Below are 18,723 nucleotides of genomic sequence, written 5' to 3' on the forward strand. Positions count from 1 at the left end.
GCGGAGCCGCTATTCCCCATGGTCCTTTCGGAGTCCCCAGCATCCACTACGGACTATGAGAAATAGAATTATCGGTAAGTAAATTCTTATTTTTATGTGATAAAGCCGCCAATTCCAAAACTCGCCTAGCCGAAGCCAAGGCTAACAACATGACCACCCTCCAGGTGAGATATTTCAACTCCACTGTCTTAAGTGGTTCAACCAATGTGACTTAAGGAAACTTAACACCACGTTAAGGTCCCAAGGCGCCACCGTAGGTGCAAAAGGAGTCTGAATATGCAGTACTCCCTTCACAAAAGTCTGTACTTCAGGTAATGAGGCCAATTCCTTTTGAAAGAAAATGGATAAGGCCGAAATCTGAACTTTAATGGAGCCTAATTTTAGGCCCAAATTCACTCCAGTTTGTAGGAAGTGAAGAAAACGGCCCAGGTGGAATTCTTCCGTAGGAGCATTCCTGGCCTCACACCAAGAAACATATTTTCTCCATATTCGGTGATAATGTTTAGATGTCACGTCCTTCCTAGCCTTTATTAGCGTAGGAATTACCTCATCCGGAATACCTTTTTCCGCTAGGATCCGGTGTTCAACCGCCATGCCGTCAAACGCAGCCGCGGTAAGTCTTGGAACAGACAGGGACCTTGTTGTAACAAGTCCTGCCTTAGAGGAAGAGGCCACAGATCTTCTGTGAGCATTTCTTGCAGATCCGGATACCAGGTACTTCGTGGCCAATCTGGAACAATGAGAATTGTTCTCACTTCTCTTTTTCTTATTATCCTCAACACCTTGGGTATGAAAGGAAGAGGAGGAAACACATATACCGACTGGAACATCCACGGTGTCACTAGGGCGTCCACAGCTACCGCCTGAGGCTCTCTCGACCTGGCGCAATACCTTTGTAGCTTTTTGTTGAGACAGGATGCTATCATGTCTATTTGGGGTAGTCCCCACCGACTTGCAATCTGCGCGAAGACATCCTGATGAAGTCCCCACTCTCCCGGATGCAGATCGTGTCTGCTGAGGAAGTCTGCTTCCCAGTTGTCCACTCCCGGAATGAACGCTGCTGACAAAGCGCTTACATGATTCTCCGCCCAGCGAAGAACTCTGGTGGCTTCCGCCATTGCCACTCTGCTCCTTGTGCCACCTTGGCGGTTTACATGAGCTACTGCAGTGATGTTGTCTGACTGGATCAGAACTGGTCGATTGCGAAGTAAGATCTCCGCTTGACGTAGGGCGTTGTATATGGCCCTTAGTTCCAGGATGTTGATGTGAAGACAAGTCTCTTGACTTGAACAAAGTCCTTGGAAATTTCTTCCCTGTGTGACCGCTCCCCAACCTCGGAGGCTCGCGTCTGTGGTCACCAGGATCCAGTCCTGAATGCCGAACCTGCGGCCCTCTAGAAGGTGAGCACTGTTTAGTCACCACAGGAGAGATACTCTGGCCCTGGGGGACAGGGTGATCCGCTGATGCAATTGCAGATACGACCCGGACCATTTGTCCAATAGGTCCCATTGGAAGGTCCTTGCATGGAATCTGCCGTATGGAATGGCTTCGTATGTTGCCACCATCTTTCCCAGAACTTGAGTGCAATGATGTACTGACACTTGTTTTGGTTTCAACAAGTTCATGACTAGAGTCATGAGTTCCTGCGCTTTTTCCTTCGGAAGAAAAACCCTTTTCTGGTCTGTGTCCAGAATCATGCCCAAGAAGGGCAGACGAGTTGTAGGATTCAGCTGCGATTTTGGAATATTGAGATTCCAGCCGTGTCGTTGTAACACATTCAATGAAAGTGGTACGCTGCTCAGCAACTTCTTCCGTGATCTCGCTTTTATGAGGAGATCGTCCAAGTACGGGATAATTGTGACACCCTGTTTGCGCAGGAGCACCATCATTTCCGCCATTACCTTGGTGAAAATTCTCGGGGCAGTGGAAAGCCCAAACGGCAACGTCTGAAATTGGTAATGACAATCCTGTACCGCAAATCTCAGGTACGCCTGATGAGGATATATGGGGACATGCAGGTATGCATCCTTTATGTCCAGAGATACCAAAAAAATCTCCCCCTTCTAGGCTGGCGATGACCGCCCTGAGTGATTCCATCTTGAACTTGAACCGTTTTAAGTAAAGGTTCAGGGATTTTAAATTTAAAATGGGTCTGACCGAACCGTCCGGTTTCGGAACCACAAACAGAGTTGAGTCGTACCCCTGCCCTCTTTGAAGCAGGGGAACCTCTACCACCACTTGTTGCAGACACAATTTGTGAATCGCATGTAACACTATCTCCCTTTCCAGGGGTTGTTTCGGTAGGGCCGATTTGAAAAACCGGCGTGGAGGCACTTCTTCGAATTCCAGCTTGTAACCCTGGGAAACAATTTCTATTGCCCATGGATCCACCTGTGAGTGGACCCAGACGTGGCTGAACAGTCGAAGATGTGCCCCCACAGGAGCTGACTCCCTCAGGGGAGCCCCAGCGTCATGCGGTGGATTTAGCAGAGGCCGGGGAGGACTTCTGTTCCTGTGAACTAGCTGTGTTGTGCAGCTTTTTCCCTCTGCCCTTACCTCTGGCAAGAAAGGACGATCCACGTGCTCTCTTGCTTTTATTGGAACGAAAGGACTGCATTTGATAATGAGGCGCTTTCTTAGATTGTGAGGGAATATATGGCAAAAAATTAGATTTTCCTGCCGTAGCCGTGGAGACGAGATCCGAGAGGCCCTCTCCGAACAATTCCTCACCCTTGTAAGGCAACAACTCCATATGCCTCTTTTAGTCGGCATCACCTGTCCATTGCATGTGCCACAGGACACGTCTAGCAGAAATCGACATAGCGTTGACTCTAGAACCCAGTAGACTAACGTCTCTTTGGGCATGTCTTATATATATATATAAGACAACATCTTTTACATATAAATATATATATATATATATATATATATATATATATATACTAGGGACAATAAGATGGTATCCTTATCTAGGGTTTCAATCTCCGCTGATAAGGTATCTGTCTACGCTACTACAGCGCTATAAACCCATGCCGACACAATCGTCTGAGTAGTGTACCAGAATGCGTATAAATGGACTTCAAAGTACTTTTACTGCATGCTATCTGCAGGATCCCTGAGGATAGCTGTAAAGTCAGCGCTACCTTTTTGGGTAAACGTGTCAATGCCTTGTACACCCTAGGGGAAGATTCCCATCGTATCCTGGCCCCATTAGGAAAAGGATACTCCCAGAGAATTCTTTTTGGGAAGCTGCAGCTTCTTGTCTGGAGATACCCGCTCTTTTTCTTCATGAGAGGAGGGAAATTTACCTCAGCTTTCTTCCCCTTAAACATGTGTACCCTCGTGTCAGGGACAGATGAGTCATCAGTGATATGCAAAACATCTTTTATTACAATAATCATATATTGAATACTTTTCTGCCAGTTTTGGCTGTACTTTGCATTATCGTAGTCGACACTGGAGTCAGACTCCGTGTCGATATCAGTGTCTATTATCTTGGATAGTGAGCGTTGTGAGACCTGAAGGTCTCTGCGACATAGGGACAGACATGGGTAGATTCCCTGTCTGTTCTCTAATCTTTTGTGTAATAAATTCATCTTAGCACTTAATTTCACATATCCAATCAGGTGTCGGCGGAGACACCACACACACACACATTTGCTCCATCTCCTCCTTAGGAGAGCCTTTTACCTCAGACATGTCGACACACACGTACCGACACACCCCACACTCAGGGAATGCTCTTCTGAAGACAGTTCCCCCACAAGACCCTTTGGAGAGACAGAGAGAGAGTATGCCAGCACACACCCCAGCGCTATATGACCCAGGAAAAACACAGCAAATGAATGTTTACCCTGTAGCGCTGTTATTATTATCTGCGCCGAATTATGTGCCCCCCCTCTTCTTTAAAACCCTCTCTTCTACCGTGGTATAAGCAGGGGAGAGTCCGGGGAGCTTCCTCTCAGCGGTGCTGTGGAGAAAAACATGGCGCTGGTGAGTGCTGAGGGAGAAGCCCCGCTTCCTCGGCGGCGGGCTTCAGTCCCGCTAAAAGTGTAAAATTGGCGGGGGCTCATGCATATATACAGTGTCCAGCTGTATATATGCTCTCTTTTGCCAAATAAGAGGTTTATATTGCTGCCCAGGGCGCCCCCCCCCCCTGCGCCCTGCACCCTTACAGTGACTGCCGTTTGTGAGGTGTATGGGAGCAATGGCGCACAGCTGCAGTGCTGTGCGTTACCTCAGTGAAGATCAATTAAGTCTTCTGCCGCCTCTGAAGATCTTTTCCTCTCATACTCACCCGGCTTCTATCTTCCGGCTCTGTGAGAAGGACGACGGCGCGGCTCCGGGACGAACTCCAGGGTGAGACCTGTGTTTTGACTCCCTCTGGAGCTAATGGTGCCCAGTAGCCTAAGAAACAGAGCCCTGAAACTCAGAGAAGTGGGTCTGTTTCTCTCTCCTCAGTCCCTCGATGCAGGGAGTCTGTTGCCAGCAGAGCTCCCTGAAAATAAAAAACCTAACAAAAATGCTTTCTTACAGGAAACTCAGGAGAGCTCCTGAAATGCACCCAGCTCCTCTGGGCACAGTATCAAACTGAGGTCTGGAGGAGGGGCATAGAGGGAGGAGCCAGTGCACACCCAGAGTCAAAGTCTTTCTTAAAGTGCCCATGTCTCCTGCGGTGGTCCTTACAGAGTCCTTACAGAGTCCCAGCATCCTCTAGGACGTTAGAGAAAATCTATTACTTCCAAGATAAATCCCTGTCCAAAACAAAGAGCACTACCCATAAACTAGGTTTCATTGCCAAGTGTCTCTACGTCATCCCCCACTTTCTCTCATCTTCACTTTCTGCCCTTCCATGCACTTTCCCTTCCTGTTTATTCTGCATAAGGAGATTTTTTTTCAAGTCCGTCCATCTGCCCATTAAGAATCATTAGAACATTGTCTCTACTCAGCCAGTAATGAGGATGGGAGATGTGAAATCAATTGTTTGATGTAACAGGGTAAAACTAAGGCCTTGGAAAATCTATTGTGCTTAAGGAAAGAAAGAGACAAGTTCATTAAATTATGAATTATATTTCTGCATTGAAGATTCCGTGCTCTCTGAGGTGGCGCATGAGCATGTTCTCATAGACTGTAAGCTCCTTTGGTCAGGGCTATCTGTATTTTCGGTTTCATGTCGTATATTTGTATCATGATCATCTCAGTGTATATATCACTACGTAATAATACCCCTTTAAGCCCGCCAACTTCTAACACAGGTTATTGGCACATGAGCGCGCATAACCCAGGTTGCTGTGCAATCTGAAAGGGCCCAGGGAAAACATCCCGGGTCAAGCAACCCGGTATTTCAACAATGGTAGCGACCAGGGTTAAACACGGTTCCAACCGTGGTCGCTGTGTGGTGTGAATGGGTTGCCGGGTCGATGCGGCCCATTCCCCATTCACACATTATGGACTGGCAGCGCTTGGAGATCATCTGATTTCCAAACACCGCCTCCGCGCGCCTCACCGCTGACGTCACCAACCCAGCAATATGCCAGGCTGGGGATGTCGCTGTGAAAGGGGTCGAGGTGGGTCGCACTCGGTTCCTGGGTGCAATCCGCCAATAGAGGTGTAAAAGAGGTATTATATGCTAGCACCAGGGACGTCATGCTGGTTAGACGCCACGTTCCAACGGGTGGCGGTCATTAGGTCAACAAACATTAGGTCGACATACATTGGGTCGACCACTGAAGATCACTGTGATCAGAGACGGAATGGGGCCTCTTTCCGGCCATGGCATACGTGTGCACACGCACGTGAGAGGGGGCGAGCGCGTCTAGCAAGTGGCACGTGGACACTGCAAATGGGGGCGTGCTGTGAGTCAGGGGGCGTGGACTCGCGGCACGCCCACATATTGCTAAGCAACGGGGCACACGGTAACTGCAAGTGAAGGTGTGCTGCGAATCAGGGGGGCATGGACTAGAGGCACGCCCCCATATTGCTAAGCAATGGGGCACTAGGGGCGGCGGCGGACGAACCAGAGAGCCGGGAGCTGCGATGCGCACAGCCTTTCTGGCTCTCTGTGGGCTGGACTGGCCCACCAGCCCTTATGGCATTTGCCAGAAGTGCCAGATGGGCAGTCCAGCCCTGACTGTGATTTTGCTATTGAGTATGCATAAAAGGCCAGGAAAATGGCCACTGACGTGGGACCCCAGAAAGGTAGGTATTGAAGAAATCGATGTCGATATAAATAGATTCACACCTGGATTGAAATATCGGCCTGTGTTGGAAAACACCCTTATTGTGACATCACGATGCCAGATCTTTCTGCGTATGGGATGGCGCATTTTTGCCGGTCATACACCTGTGGCCCAAAAGATAATGTTCTGCTATGTTTTATCTTGCCCGAGTAATTGAAAAGGATATCTTACAGATGATACATAAATACCAAATATATTTTTCTAAAAAAAATGATAAAAAATTACATTATATGAAATTTGCCAATTTTTGAATAACTTTTTGTTGTTATAATCAGACTTTTCGTTTTCCGCTCTTGGCCTTATGTCATGTTCAGTTTCTTTGACAATTCCTTGTATAAGGTGACGCATTATCTAAGCACAGTTTATCCAAACAGAAAATTCCCTTTAATAAAATCTTTAATCCATTTGGCTCCAGCTTTGACATCTAGGGGAGCCGATGGGTGGAGGAGCGGGAACTAATTATCGCGGCTTGTATGAGGAGCCCAACAAGAGCCCAGGCCGGTTGTTGAGCGGAACAAATGCTCCTCTTCACAGCTTGTGCTGACGCAAAGGATATTTTTCATTGTTTTTATTTTTCCAGAGGGGGTGGACCATGCCTCCGAGATTTATCCAGGTCCCCTCCGTACCACCCAGGCTCACCGCATGTCTTAATGGCCCAGTTGACATCAGCTAAAATTTGGAAACTCGTAACATGACAAGATGGGCTATGATGCTTTTATCTCGGACAGGCAAGGGTTAATAGGACTAGTGGATACTTCTGAGGTATTCCTAATTAATCGTGTGGTCCCCAAGATCCTCTGAAACAGTGCATTAATGGCTCGGATCAGCAACAATGTGTCCCTGTAATCTTTTTTTAAAATGTTGGTGACTATGGTGTGGAGTTTTTTTTTTTGAGACTGTTATGACTGATTAACTTACCATCTACTAAGGGAAGCATGGATGGTGTAATGGTTGGCATTACTGCTTCACAGAGGTTATGGGTTTGATTCCCATCATGGCCCTAACTGTGTAGAGTTTGTATATTCTTCCCGTACATGCGTGCCACGTGCACTGCAGATGGGCAGATATAACATGTGCAGAGAGAGTTAGATTTGGGTGGGTTATATTGTTTCTGTGCAGGGTAAAAACTGGCTGCTTTATTTTTACACTGCAATTTAGATTTCAGTTTGAACATACCCCACCATAATCTAACTCTCTCTGCACATGTTACATATGCCCCACCTGCAGTGCACATGATTTTGCCCATTAGAGAAAAATGTTGCAGTTGCAGACAGGTTTGAATTAGGCCCATAGATTGTAAGCTCCACTGGGGCAGGGACTGATGTGAATGGGCAAATATTCCCTGTACAGCGATGCAGAATATGTGTGCACTATATAAATAACTGGTAATAATTATAATAATAATAATACTGATAATAATAATAAGTAATAGTAATAATCTATGGGCATACTGTACCCCGGGTCCCCACTGTCAGGGGGGAGGGGGGGGCGGCGGCCATTGCATACTGACATCTCTAGCTCTCCCTCTCGTGCAGCAGAGCAAACCAAAATGCGAGGACAGTCACATTTTATTTTGCAAATGATTGCGGATAACGACTAAACATGAAAGGCCTTGGCTTACAAATGTTTGGGGTTTTTTTGTTTTTTTTTGGGGGGGGGGGGGTTTCACCAGAAATGTAGTAGTTTACTCTTCTCTACAGTGCATGATTAAACCCAGCACTTTGATGACCAACCCATGTTAAAAATAAATCATTTTAGAAACATAATTTTCTCTTAGACTGTAATTATGACTTCCCCACACTATAAGACCTGCTGATGCTACGTAAATAATTTTGAAAGTGCTTGATCCATAAATTAACAGAAAATACTTAAAAACAGTAGGTTTTTCCAGGCCAGGAAGAATGGCTTGTGATTGGTTGGTTTTTGTGAACGGTGAGGAAGGGGAGAGTGTTGAGAATTGCCTCCTCTGTTCATGAAGAAAACGCACATAGCATATTGCAATGCTAGTAGCTTGCTTTACATCACTGACAGTGGATATGACATTTAGCTGCTTTACCAGAGCCGGCCCTAACCAATAGGATGCCCTAGGCAAGATTTTGGCTGGTGCCCCCTAGCACCACCGCCGGTTCTGCCTCTGACATTGCACCTCTTTCCCAGCACCATCACCCCTCACCCATAGCAGTCCTTATTTTGGTGTTTGTACCCCCTATATTTTAAATAGGAACAGTTCGCACATTTGGCACACAGCCCACAAAGGGGTGTGTTTTTGCTGGCAAGGGGCATGGCCACACAATAGTAACCCCAATTCCAATTCCACCACACAGTACTGCAACTTTATTCACATTTGATCATGCGATAGTGTCCATAATTCATATTACATCCCACAGTAGTATCACTTTACCTTATAAATGTTACTCCTCACAGTAGTGCTCCTTATTCCCATTATATCACACTGAATTGCTCCTTATTCACATTACACCATACCATATTGCTCTTTATTCACATTAGACGACACATACGCAATGACACATAGCAGAGCACTTTATACACATAATGCCACAGAGTAATGCCCCTTACACATATGAGACACATTATTAATGTCCTTTTACACATAATTTACCTTACACATATGCCACACATTATTAGTGCCTCTATATGCATAATGACACACATACAGTAGTACCCTGTTACACATATGCCGCACATTATTAATGCCCTTATACACATAATGACACACATAGTGCCCCCTACACACATGTTGCACATTATTAATGCATTTTTACATGACACACATAATGCTCCTTACACATATTCCGAACACTACTGCACAACCAACCCACTCACATGCACACAGCACTCACACTGCTACTAACACTGTGACCTCTGCCTCTGCTTGGATACAGATGTGTCCTCATAAATCTTGCCTCAATGCTAACATCTGGCACCTTTTTGTTATGAAAATGCATCTTATTTGTATTGCTATGTGGCTAGGATGCACAAGCAGCTTCTGCTGATTAAAATGATATGCGGCATGCCAATATACTGTGTGCGAGTGTAGATGTATCTGCATATGAAATGCTACATACAGAATATAGGCATGCTGCATATCATTTTAATCAGCAGAAGCTGCTTGTGCCCCTAGGCATGCCAGATGCCCTAGGCAATTGCCTAGTTTGCCTATGCCTATGGCCGGCTCTGTGCTTTACTGATACAATTGTATATAATCAGAGAGCACAGCAGAGCTATGTAATATCCAAGGGCAACTACAATAACTCTCCCTGATCATATATAATAAATGAGCATAAGTCAGTGGCCTAAAACAAAAAAGAACATCAGGTAGCGAAGAAAAATAAAGCAGTGTACTCAGTAAAAGTCGCAGGGAGGTGCATCCATTCCAAACCAGTAAAGTACTCTAAGGTGGTCATTCCGAGTTGTTCGCTCGTTATTTTTTTTTTCGCAACGGAGCGATTAGTCGCTAATGCGCAATGTCCGCACTGCGACTGCGCCAAGTAAATTTGCTATGCAGTTAGGTATTTTACTCACGGCATTACAAGGTTTTTTCTTCGTTCTGGTGATCGTAATGTGATTGACAGGAAGTGGGTGTTTCTGGGCGGAAACTGGCCGTTTTATGGGAGTGTGTAAAAAAACGCTACCGTTTCTGGGAAAAACGCGGGAGTGTCTGAAGAAACGGGGGAGTGTCTGGCCGAACGCTGGGTGTGTTTGTGACGTCAAACCAGGAACAAAACTGACTGAACTGATCGCAGATGCCGAGTAAGTGTGGAGCTACTCAGAAACTGCTAAAAAGTGTCTATTCGCAATTCTGATCATCTTTCGTTCGCAATTTTGATAAGCTAAGATTCACTCCCAGTAGGCGGCGGCGTAGCGTGTGCAAAGCTGCTAAACGTAGCTTGCAAGCTAACAACTCTGAATGAGGGCCTAAAGGCGGAAAACACTATTGAAACCATGCAATGCCATTCAACTATTCACAATGAAAAAACAAGGATGACTTTTGTACGCAGGTACATACTCTGTCCATTGCTTTACTTTCTACGTGAATCTGTCCGAATGCAGGACACAGCAGTCAGACAGATCCAGCTCCCCCTGGGCTTAGTGTCAGCTGTAGTACAGGTTGCGTGCTGCGCTCTTTGACTCAGATACCTGTAGGCAATGCTTAACATTCCAAAATAGAATTCTCTTAAGGTCACTCTGCATTGGCTGTAATTTAAATTAAAGTTATTGAAACACATGGAAAAGGGGATGCATAAGGCAAACTCAATGTTAAGTATCCGTTGTCTATCAGATACAGATGAGCATTATCAATAATTAAGCAAGGACATTTAGAGAAAAGACAGACTTTAATGAAAATTGGTGCTGGAAAGGTTACAAGTCAGCAGAAAAGGACAGTCAGGCTCCATGAGAAGATTGGCATAATGTAGAAATGACAATCTTCTTTATTTGTGTGTGTGGAGGTTTATCTGATATCAAGGAGTTTATTAAAGCTGGGGCCGGTTATGTATGAGATAAGTTGGACAGTCTCTAATATAAAGTGCTTATAACCAGGGGTGCTTTAAGAAAGGAGAAGACTGTGTGCTGCCTCGCAGCGGGACGGCCATTTTCCCAGTGATTTCTCTACTGCGCATCGGCACAGGACTCCCGAGGGGTAAGTATTCAAAAAATGGGTGCAGCATGTGCGGTGGGGGCCCCATCTGGACTCAGGGATCCGTGTGCTTTGCACTGATGCGATCAGGTCCAAACTGCGCATGCGTATGCACCGTAATGCGCAGGCGCGTTGCACGGGTACAAAGCGGATCGCTGCTCAGCGGGCCATCGCAAGAAGATTGACAGGATGAAGGCGTTGTGGGTGTCAACTGACAAGGAGTGTCTGGAAAAACGCAGGTGTGTCCATGCGTTAGCAGGGAGGATAACTGACGTCAATTTCGGTCCCGCGCAGGCTGATCGCAGCGGCTGAGTAAGTCCTGGGCTGCGCAGAGACTGCACAAAATCTGTTTGTACAACTCTGCTACACATGCGATCGCACACTTGCAAAGTGAAAATACACTCCCCACATAGGCGGTGACTATCTGAACGCAGGACTGCAAAAATCACCTGCTAGCGATCAGGTCTGAATTAGGCCCTGCACCCATTTATAGATACGCCAATGCTTATATCATTACCAACATTAATCTGCACATCACCTATATATGGTGGAGACATCCATTTTTAGTAATATTTAACAGAATATGGCCAGCTAGTTCACTAGGAACCAGTAAAATGATTGAGCAGGCAGCCAGTTACTGTAGTTCACTAGGAAGATGATGTCACTGAGAGTGTAACTAATCAGTTCACTAGGAACCAGTGACATTATTGAGAACGCCGCCAGGTAATTTACTAGGAACATGATGTCACTGAGAGTGCAGCTAGTCTGTTCACTAGGAACCAGTGACATTATTGAGAACGCCGCCAGATAATTTACTAGGAACATGATGTCACTGAGAGTGCAGCTAGTCTGTTCACTAGGAACCAGTGACATTATTGAGAACGCCACCAGGTAATTTACTAGGAACATGATGTCACTGAGAGTGCAGCTAGTCTGTTCACTAGGAACCAGTGACATTATTGAGAACGCCACCAGATAATTTACTAGGAACATGATGTCACTGAGAGTGCAGCTAGTCTGTTCACTAGGAACCAGTGACATTATTGAGAACGCCACCAGATAATTTACTAGAAACATGATGTCACTGAGAGTGCAGCTAGTCTGTTCACTAGGAACCAGTGACATTATTGAGAACGCCGCCAGATAATTTACTAGGAACATGATGTCACTGAGAGTGCAGCTAGTCTGTTCACTAGGAACCAGTGACATTATTGAGAACGCCACCAGATAATTTACTAGAAACATGATGTCACTGAGAGTGCAGCTAGTCTGTTCACTAGGCACCAGTGACATTATTGAGAACGCCACCAGATAATTTACTAGGAACATGATGTCACTGAGAGTGCAGCTAGTCTGTTCACTAGGCACCAGTGACATTATTGAGAACGCCGCCAGATAATTTACTAGGAACATGATGTCACTGAGAGTGCAGCTAGTCTGTTCACTAGGAACCAGTGACATTATTGAGAACGCCACCAGATAATTTACTAGGAACATGATGTCACTGAGAGTGCAGCTAGTCTGTTCACTAGGAACCAGTGACATAATTGAGAACGCCACCAGATAATTTACTAGGAACATGATGTCACTGAGAGTGCAGCTAGTCTGTTCACTAGGAACCAGTGACATTATTGAGCATGCAGCCAGCTAATTCACTAGGAACATGATGTCGCTGAGAGTACAGCTAGTCCGTGCACTAAGAACCAGTGACATCATTGAGAATGCACCCAGTCAGTTCACTAGGAACCAGTGACATCACTTAGAGTCCAGATTATCCAGAGTTACTAGTAACTAGTGACATCATTGAGAGTGTAACCTATCCACAGCCGCTCGGAACCAGTGCCGTAACTGAGAGTGCAGGCTATCCACAGTTGCTAGGAACCAGTGACATCACAGAGAGTCCAGCCTGTCCATTTAATAATGAGCAGTGACATTGCTTAAGCACAAAAGGCAATGAGCACAGACATTTGAGTTATATAGGGGGGGAAAATCCAATGTTTATCCATACCTCCCAACAATCTTGATGATATGAACGGGTCACAGGAGCATGCTGAAGGTGTGTGCCTTGAAAAAAGGGTGCGGACTTGTGGCAAGGGGGCTGTGGCCTCACGGGAATTGCTGTGCTCACAAGCCACACACCCCATTTTCATCATGCTGTCCAATGAGTAGAAGCTGCAGCCCGCGGGTGGGTTGTGGGACAGTGACTACAAAGCCTGACTGTTCTGCCAAAATGGGGACATTTGGGAGGTATGGTTTACCAGCTGCATTTACACATAACTCCTTGGCTATTGCCCTTCAGTACACCATAGAGATGTACAGACAGGGCCGTCTTAACAGCAGTGCAGGCCCCTGGGCACAGCAATGCACTGGGCCCCCTACCCATCCTCCAGCAGTAGGGGTGGGGGGTGCTATCAGCGGCAGCTTTGATGTCCCGCGGATGGTAGGGGATGTTCTATCTTCCGCTCAGCATGTAGGACCTGGAGCAGTAATTTATGCTATTTACTCCTTTACTGCGCAGATGGGACTAAACTGCAGAAAGGGGCATTGGGCGGAATGAAGAAGCCCTGGAACATGACTTACAAGGTGGTAGGGGGTGTTTAATACGTAGGGGAGGTGTGGATAGTGGAGTGGGCTTAATATTTATAATTTTCCCGTGGGAGGGCAGCTTCCTTGACTGCAGATATCTCAAGTTTCTGTAAATATATTTCTTAGTTTTAATGCAGTAAAAATCTAGAGAGTCCCACCTTTCAGAAGGTTCTGGGTACTTGGGGATCAGAGTTCAGGAGCCAGAGCAATCCACCAACGAAAATCTAAAACTGCATATTAGGCGTGTGGAGCTGGAGCAGGGACCGGCTGCTTGAATGCTGATATCTCTGGTTCTGGGCACAGTAGAGACAAGCTGCCAATGTCCACCAAAAGGGGAGAGTCACAGCTTTTGGAGTGTATACTCAGAAAAACTCTAAGACAGACAGAATCTGAGATATCTGGCTGGGAAGAGCAATTAACAGGCTTGGATGGGGACCACTGCTTTCAAGTTGGATATCTCCGGTTTCCCAGGGCCGATTTTAAAAAATCTGGTACCACTGGAAAGAGTGGACCCTCAGCTATCAGCCTAGGGCCCTTATACTCATGGGGCCCTTGGGCAAGAGCCCATTAAGCCCATACGAAAAAATGGCCCTGTGTACAGATGATGTGCCGATCTCCTGTGTTCAGTGCTAGGCTCACAGAACTTGAAGATGGATTATATTGGTCTGGGGTCATCACTCATGGATATAAGCCTTCACAATAACATGCAAGCCTAATTACAGCGTATGCTGCCGATTAGATGTCATAGGTGTTGGATGACAACAGTAATGAGGTTGATCTGTGAGACAGGCGAGGAAAATAATGATTGACATGACTTGCCCCCTCGCCTGCCTGCCGATACATGTACAAACACCAGAACTGGTCATTATATCAACAAATATTGCTTTGGCTGGGGGCCGTCTGTTCATTTCCCCCAGAGTAACACACTGTGATGAATAAACCAGTGAATTCTATTAATTAGTTTTACAAAAATAAATACTGTCAGTGGTGCACCCAGGAGGGTTTCTGAGCACCCAGAAACCCCCCTGCATGAGTATTATTGATGGCTGTCTAGCGTCCTCTGCAGCCTGCTGTCTTCTGGTGGCACTTGTAAGTGCTCAATAAAAGTTTACTTTATTTTAATTATAGTACATATACATCCATGTGCAATTTGTGCATACATATATACACATGTATATACATACATATAAACACACACACACACACACACACACACACACACACACACACACACACACACACACACATGATATATATATCCATGTGTATATATATGTGTACTGTATGTATGTATGTATGTATGTATATATATATAATTATGTATGCATGTTTAATATGCTATGTGTATATGTGTGTGTATATATATATAGGTGTATATACGGTATATATATATATATATATATATATGTGTGTGTAGATATGTATATATATATATACACACACACACACACACATTAGTTTTTCGGACCCAGCATATAATGGGTCACCTCAGTCCCCACCCCAGTGCTTGGCTCCACCCAGTTCTGGACTCCCCCATGCAAATCCTGCGTTTGCCACTGATTGTAAATCTGTATGATATCTTTTACACCAAATGTATCATTATTAAGTTGATTTTAGCCTACATTAACATGATTTTCACAGAGAACATTGCTAATCACCCTTCTCTTAATTTGTTTAATTTGTTAAAGGGAAAATCACTTGTCACATTTAATTTCTCTTGTTGCCCCATTTGTATTTATCGCTGAGGTCAAAGGTCATCCATAGGTTTCAACTAAACCATATCTTCAGTAATAATAGACTCAAAACAATGGTTTTGAAATAAAATGTCACTTCTCACGCAGGGCTCAGACATAGAGGGGTATTCAATTGTTTGAAAAGTCAGTTGGGTGTCTGTTTTTTCCTATCTAAATAGACGGTAAAAAACAGACACCCAGCCAACTTTTCAAACAATTGAATTCCACCCATAATGTTGCATTGGTTCATCCAGATCTCCAAATGGTCAGATCTTTAACCATGTACAGTAGATGGACACATAGATGGATGGCTAAATTGCACAGATAACATGAGGCCCCATAATGCACATTGCCAAGGCCAATGCATTGTGGTCAGCATATGAGCGTGATCATGCCCTGTCCGATCTAATGCAGTCAGATCAGGCTTTGATTGTACATCAGGAAACCACATCTGCCCTGCCAATCAGGTCTTCCACTCACTTTTCCTCAGATGTAAAATACACCTACGATTCTTGTGGACTTTTGGTCTCTTTTGGGTGAAACTAAATGTTTTTCTTTTTTTATCTTCTCTATTTAGGAACCTGATGCCACGGACAACAGGGGGTCAGATTACTATGGAGAAGACGCCAAGTTACTTTGTAACCCTGGAGGCACCAAAACGAATATACGACATGTCCAAGGACACCAAGCTTATAGTGGTGGTCAGAAATCCAGTGACCAGGGCTATCTCTGACTATACACAGACGCTGTCTAAAACGCCGTCTCTACCCACCTTCCAGGAGCTGGCCTTCAAAAACACCAGCACAGGGATGATTGATACCTCCTGGAGTGCCATCCGCATTGGTATCTACTCAAAGCACTTAGAAAACTGGCTGCAGTACTTCCCTCTCTCAAAATTCCTTTTTGTCAGTGGTGAGAGACTGGTCAGCGACCCTGCTGGAGAGATGGGCCGGGTGCAAGACTTTTTGGGTCTAAGGAGGGTTGTGACAGATAAACATTTCTTCTTTAATAAAACCAAGGGCTTCCCATGCCTGAAGAAGCCAGAGGGAAGAGGCAAACCAAGGTGTTTAGGCAAATCCAAGGGACGCCCACATCCTAATATAGAGAAGAACCTCCTTCTACGTCTTCAGGAGTTTTATAGACCGTATAATATGAAGTTCTACCAAATGACTGGCCACAACTTTGGCTGGGACTGATGTCTTCCAGGAACAACCCATAGCACTCACATCTTTTATATACCAGTGTTAATTGTCCATTTGGAATGGGGAAAAAATTAATTTGGTTGTGGAATACATGAACTGAGATAGATGCGAGCTGGGGAAACATCAATCAAAAGCCAAAACTCACCATTCACTAAAGTGGACAAGTACAAATGAGTAGAACAAACATTGGACTTTTTTTTATTTCTATTGTAATACGTATTTATATCAGAGTGAACATTATATATACATATGGTGTAGAGACCAATATTTCAAGCACAAATAATAAAAAGAAAGAAAAAGGGAAAAATTGCGTGACATTAAAACTATTTGTATTGTATATTTCTATAAAACAAATGTCTTATGCAAGCATTTTTTTACATGAGACTGTAATGATAAACATGCAAGCTGCTTAGTTAGAACTGGTTTATAAATAGATCACTTTGGGACCTGTGGTTCAATTGTACAGTATGTGTCCTTCAGCTACTGAAAAGTCACATGATGGGGACAGTGCACGTGTGCAATAGAAGCTTTTCCCAACGGTCACATGACTGAGACGCTGAAATACGAAGTGTAAGCCTTTTCAAAAATTCACATGACTGAGATACTTTCCCAACAGTCACGTGACTTTGATGCTGCACTGGTACAAATAAAGCTTTCCCAATTTTGGAGTCACATGACTGAGATGTTCTCCCAACAGTCACATGACTGAGACGCTCTACATGTACCAAAAGGGTATGGGTCGTTGGGTCGACACAACTTAGGTCAACAGTTATTAGGTTGACCACTATTGGTTGACATACATTAGGTCGACAGGGTCACTAGGTCAACATGTACTAGGTCGACATGTCAAACGGTCGACATGACTTTTTGAACTTTTTTTTTTTGGTGTTGTTTTCTTCGTAAAGTGACAGGGAACCCCAATTAGTGTACCTTGTCCCCTCGCATGGATCGCTTTGCTCGCCATGCGTAGGGCAAGGTGCCTCGCTCCGCTACCGCCGTGCTCGGCACAGGTTACTATTCCCAATCGTAGTCCATGTGGATCATAAAGAAGAGAATGAAAAAGTCCAAACATTGTTGTTGTTTTTTTTAAACACGTCGACCTTTGACCTCTCGATCTAGCACATGTCGACCTAATTACCCTGTCGACCAATGGTGGTCGACCTAAGTTGTGTCGAACTAATGACCATACCAAAAAAGCCTATCGTAAATTTGGAGTTACACGACTGAGATACTTTTCCAACGGTCACATGGCTGAGACGTTATACAGGCGCAGCAGAAGTTTTTTCCAACAGTCATGACTGAAATGCTGCACTGGTCCAACTAAATACTTTCCCAACTTTGGAATCACATGACTGAGATGCTTTCCCAACGGTCACGTGACTGAGACGCTGCACATGTACAGTAGAAGTTTTTACCAGCAGTCACATGACTGAGATACTCTCCCAGTAGTCACACGATAGAGACACTGCACTGATACAGTAGAAGCCTTTGCCAATATGGACACTTACTGGAGGTCACAACTGGGATTCTGGGTACTCCTATGACTATGGCACTGTATGTGGGTAATAAACTGTTCTCCAAATTCTGCTTACTGCAGCACATGTTCAAACTTTTTTTTACTCCTGTAAAGGTTGTTGGGGGGAGGGGGCTGCACATGCTAATTTTATACATAAGAGGTGCTATCTTGCTGAGACTTTTATAGCCACACAGAACAACAACTACAAATGCAGGTGCACACCCTAAGCACTAAGAATACTGCTTAGAAAAACAATTATAATAAACTCTACAATTTAACATGGAGTAAAATTAAGGTTGTTAGCACATTTTTTGGCCAAAATGTTGTCCCCCTACCATGTCACAGTGACTTCATCAGGTGGGTGCCTAATATCCTTAATACTGACATATTATGTACATGTATCCAGGTCTTACCTGTCATTCTAATGTGTAAATGGAAAATGCAAGGACCCATACTAATTAAAAACACCTAAGGGCAGGAGCCACTTGTGTGGATGTTTCAATATCCATGAGACTGCAGCCTGTCAGCTCACTATGGCATTATTGAGGCACTTTGTTGTGAATTGAGCTGCACAAAATAGGGGGAAATGTATCAAACCTTCTACAGAGTGCAACCAACTAATCAAGTACTATAAAATGATAGGTAAAAGATAGCTGTTTGCTACGGGCAGGGACAGACTGGGGCCACAATTCGGCACTGGCATTCGTGAAGATGTGCATGGGGGCGTGCTGAAAGTCAGGGGGGCATGGACTTACGATGCCTAATATCCTTAATACTGACATATTATATA

At 44.9% G+C, this 18,723-nt stretch overlaps 1 protein-coding gene across 1 annotated transcript in view; it reads left to right on the forward strand.

The window, feature by feature from the left end:
- Positions 1–18,165, forward strand: part of LOC134945584 (heparan sulfate glucosamine 3-O-sulfotransferase 6-like) — a 126,896-nt gene extending 108,731 nt beyond the window's left edge. The window contains exon 2 of the mRNA XM_063934960.1: positions 15,793–18,165. Within this exon, the coding sequence (XP_063791030.1) occupies positions 15,793–16,411 (619 nt within the window). The 3' untranslated portion in view covers positions 16,412–18,165. The remainder of the gene's footprint in view (positions 1–15,792) is intronic.
- Positions 18,166–18,723: the final 558 nt, after the last annotated feature.

This window comes from Pseudophryne corroboree, chromosome 7 (genome assembly GCF_028390025.1).
Source record: "Pseudophryne corroboree isolate aPseCor3 chromosome 7, aPseCor3.hap2, whole genome shotgun sequence".
NCBI lineage: Eukaryota > Metazoa > Chordata > Amphibia > Anura > Myobatrachidae > Pseudophryne > Pseudophryne corroboree.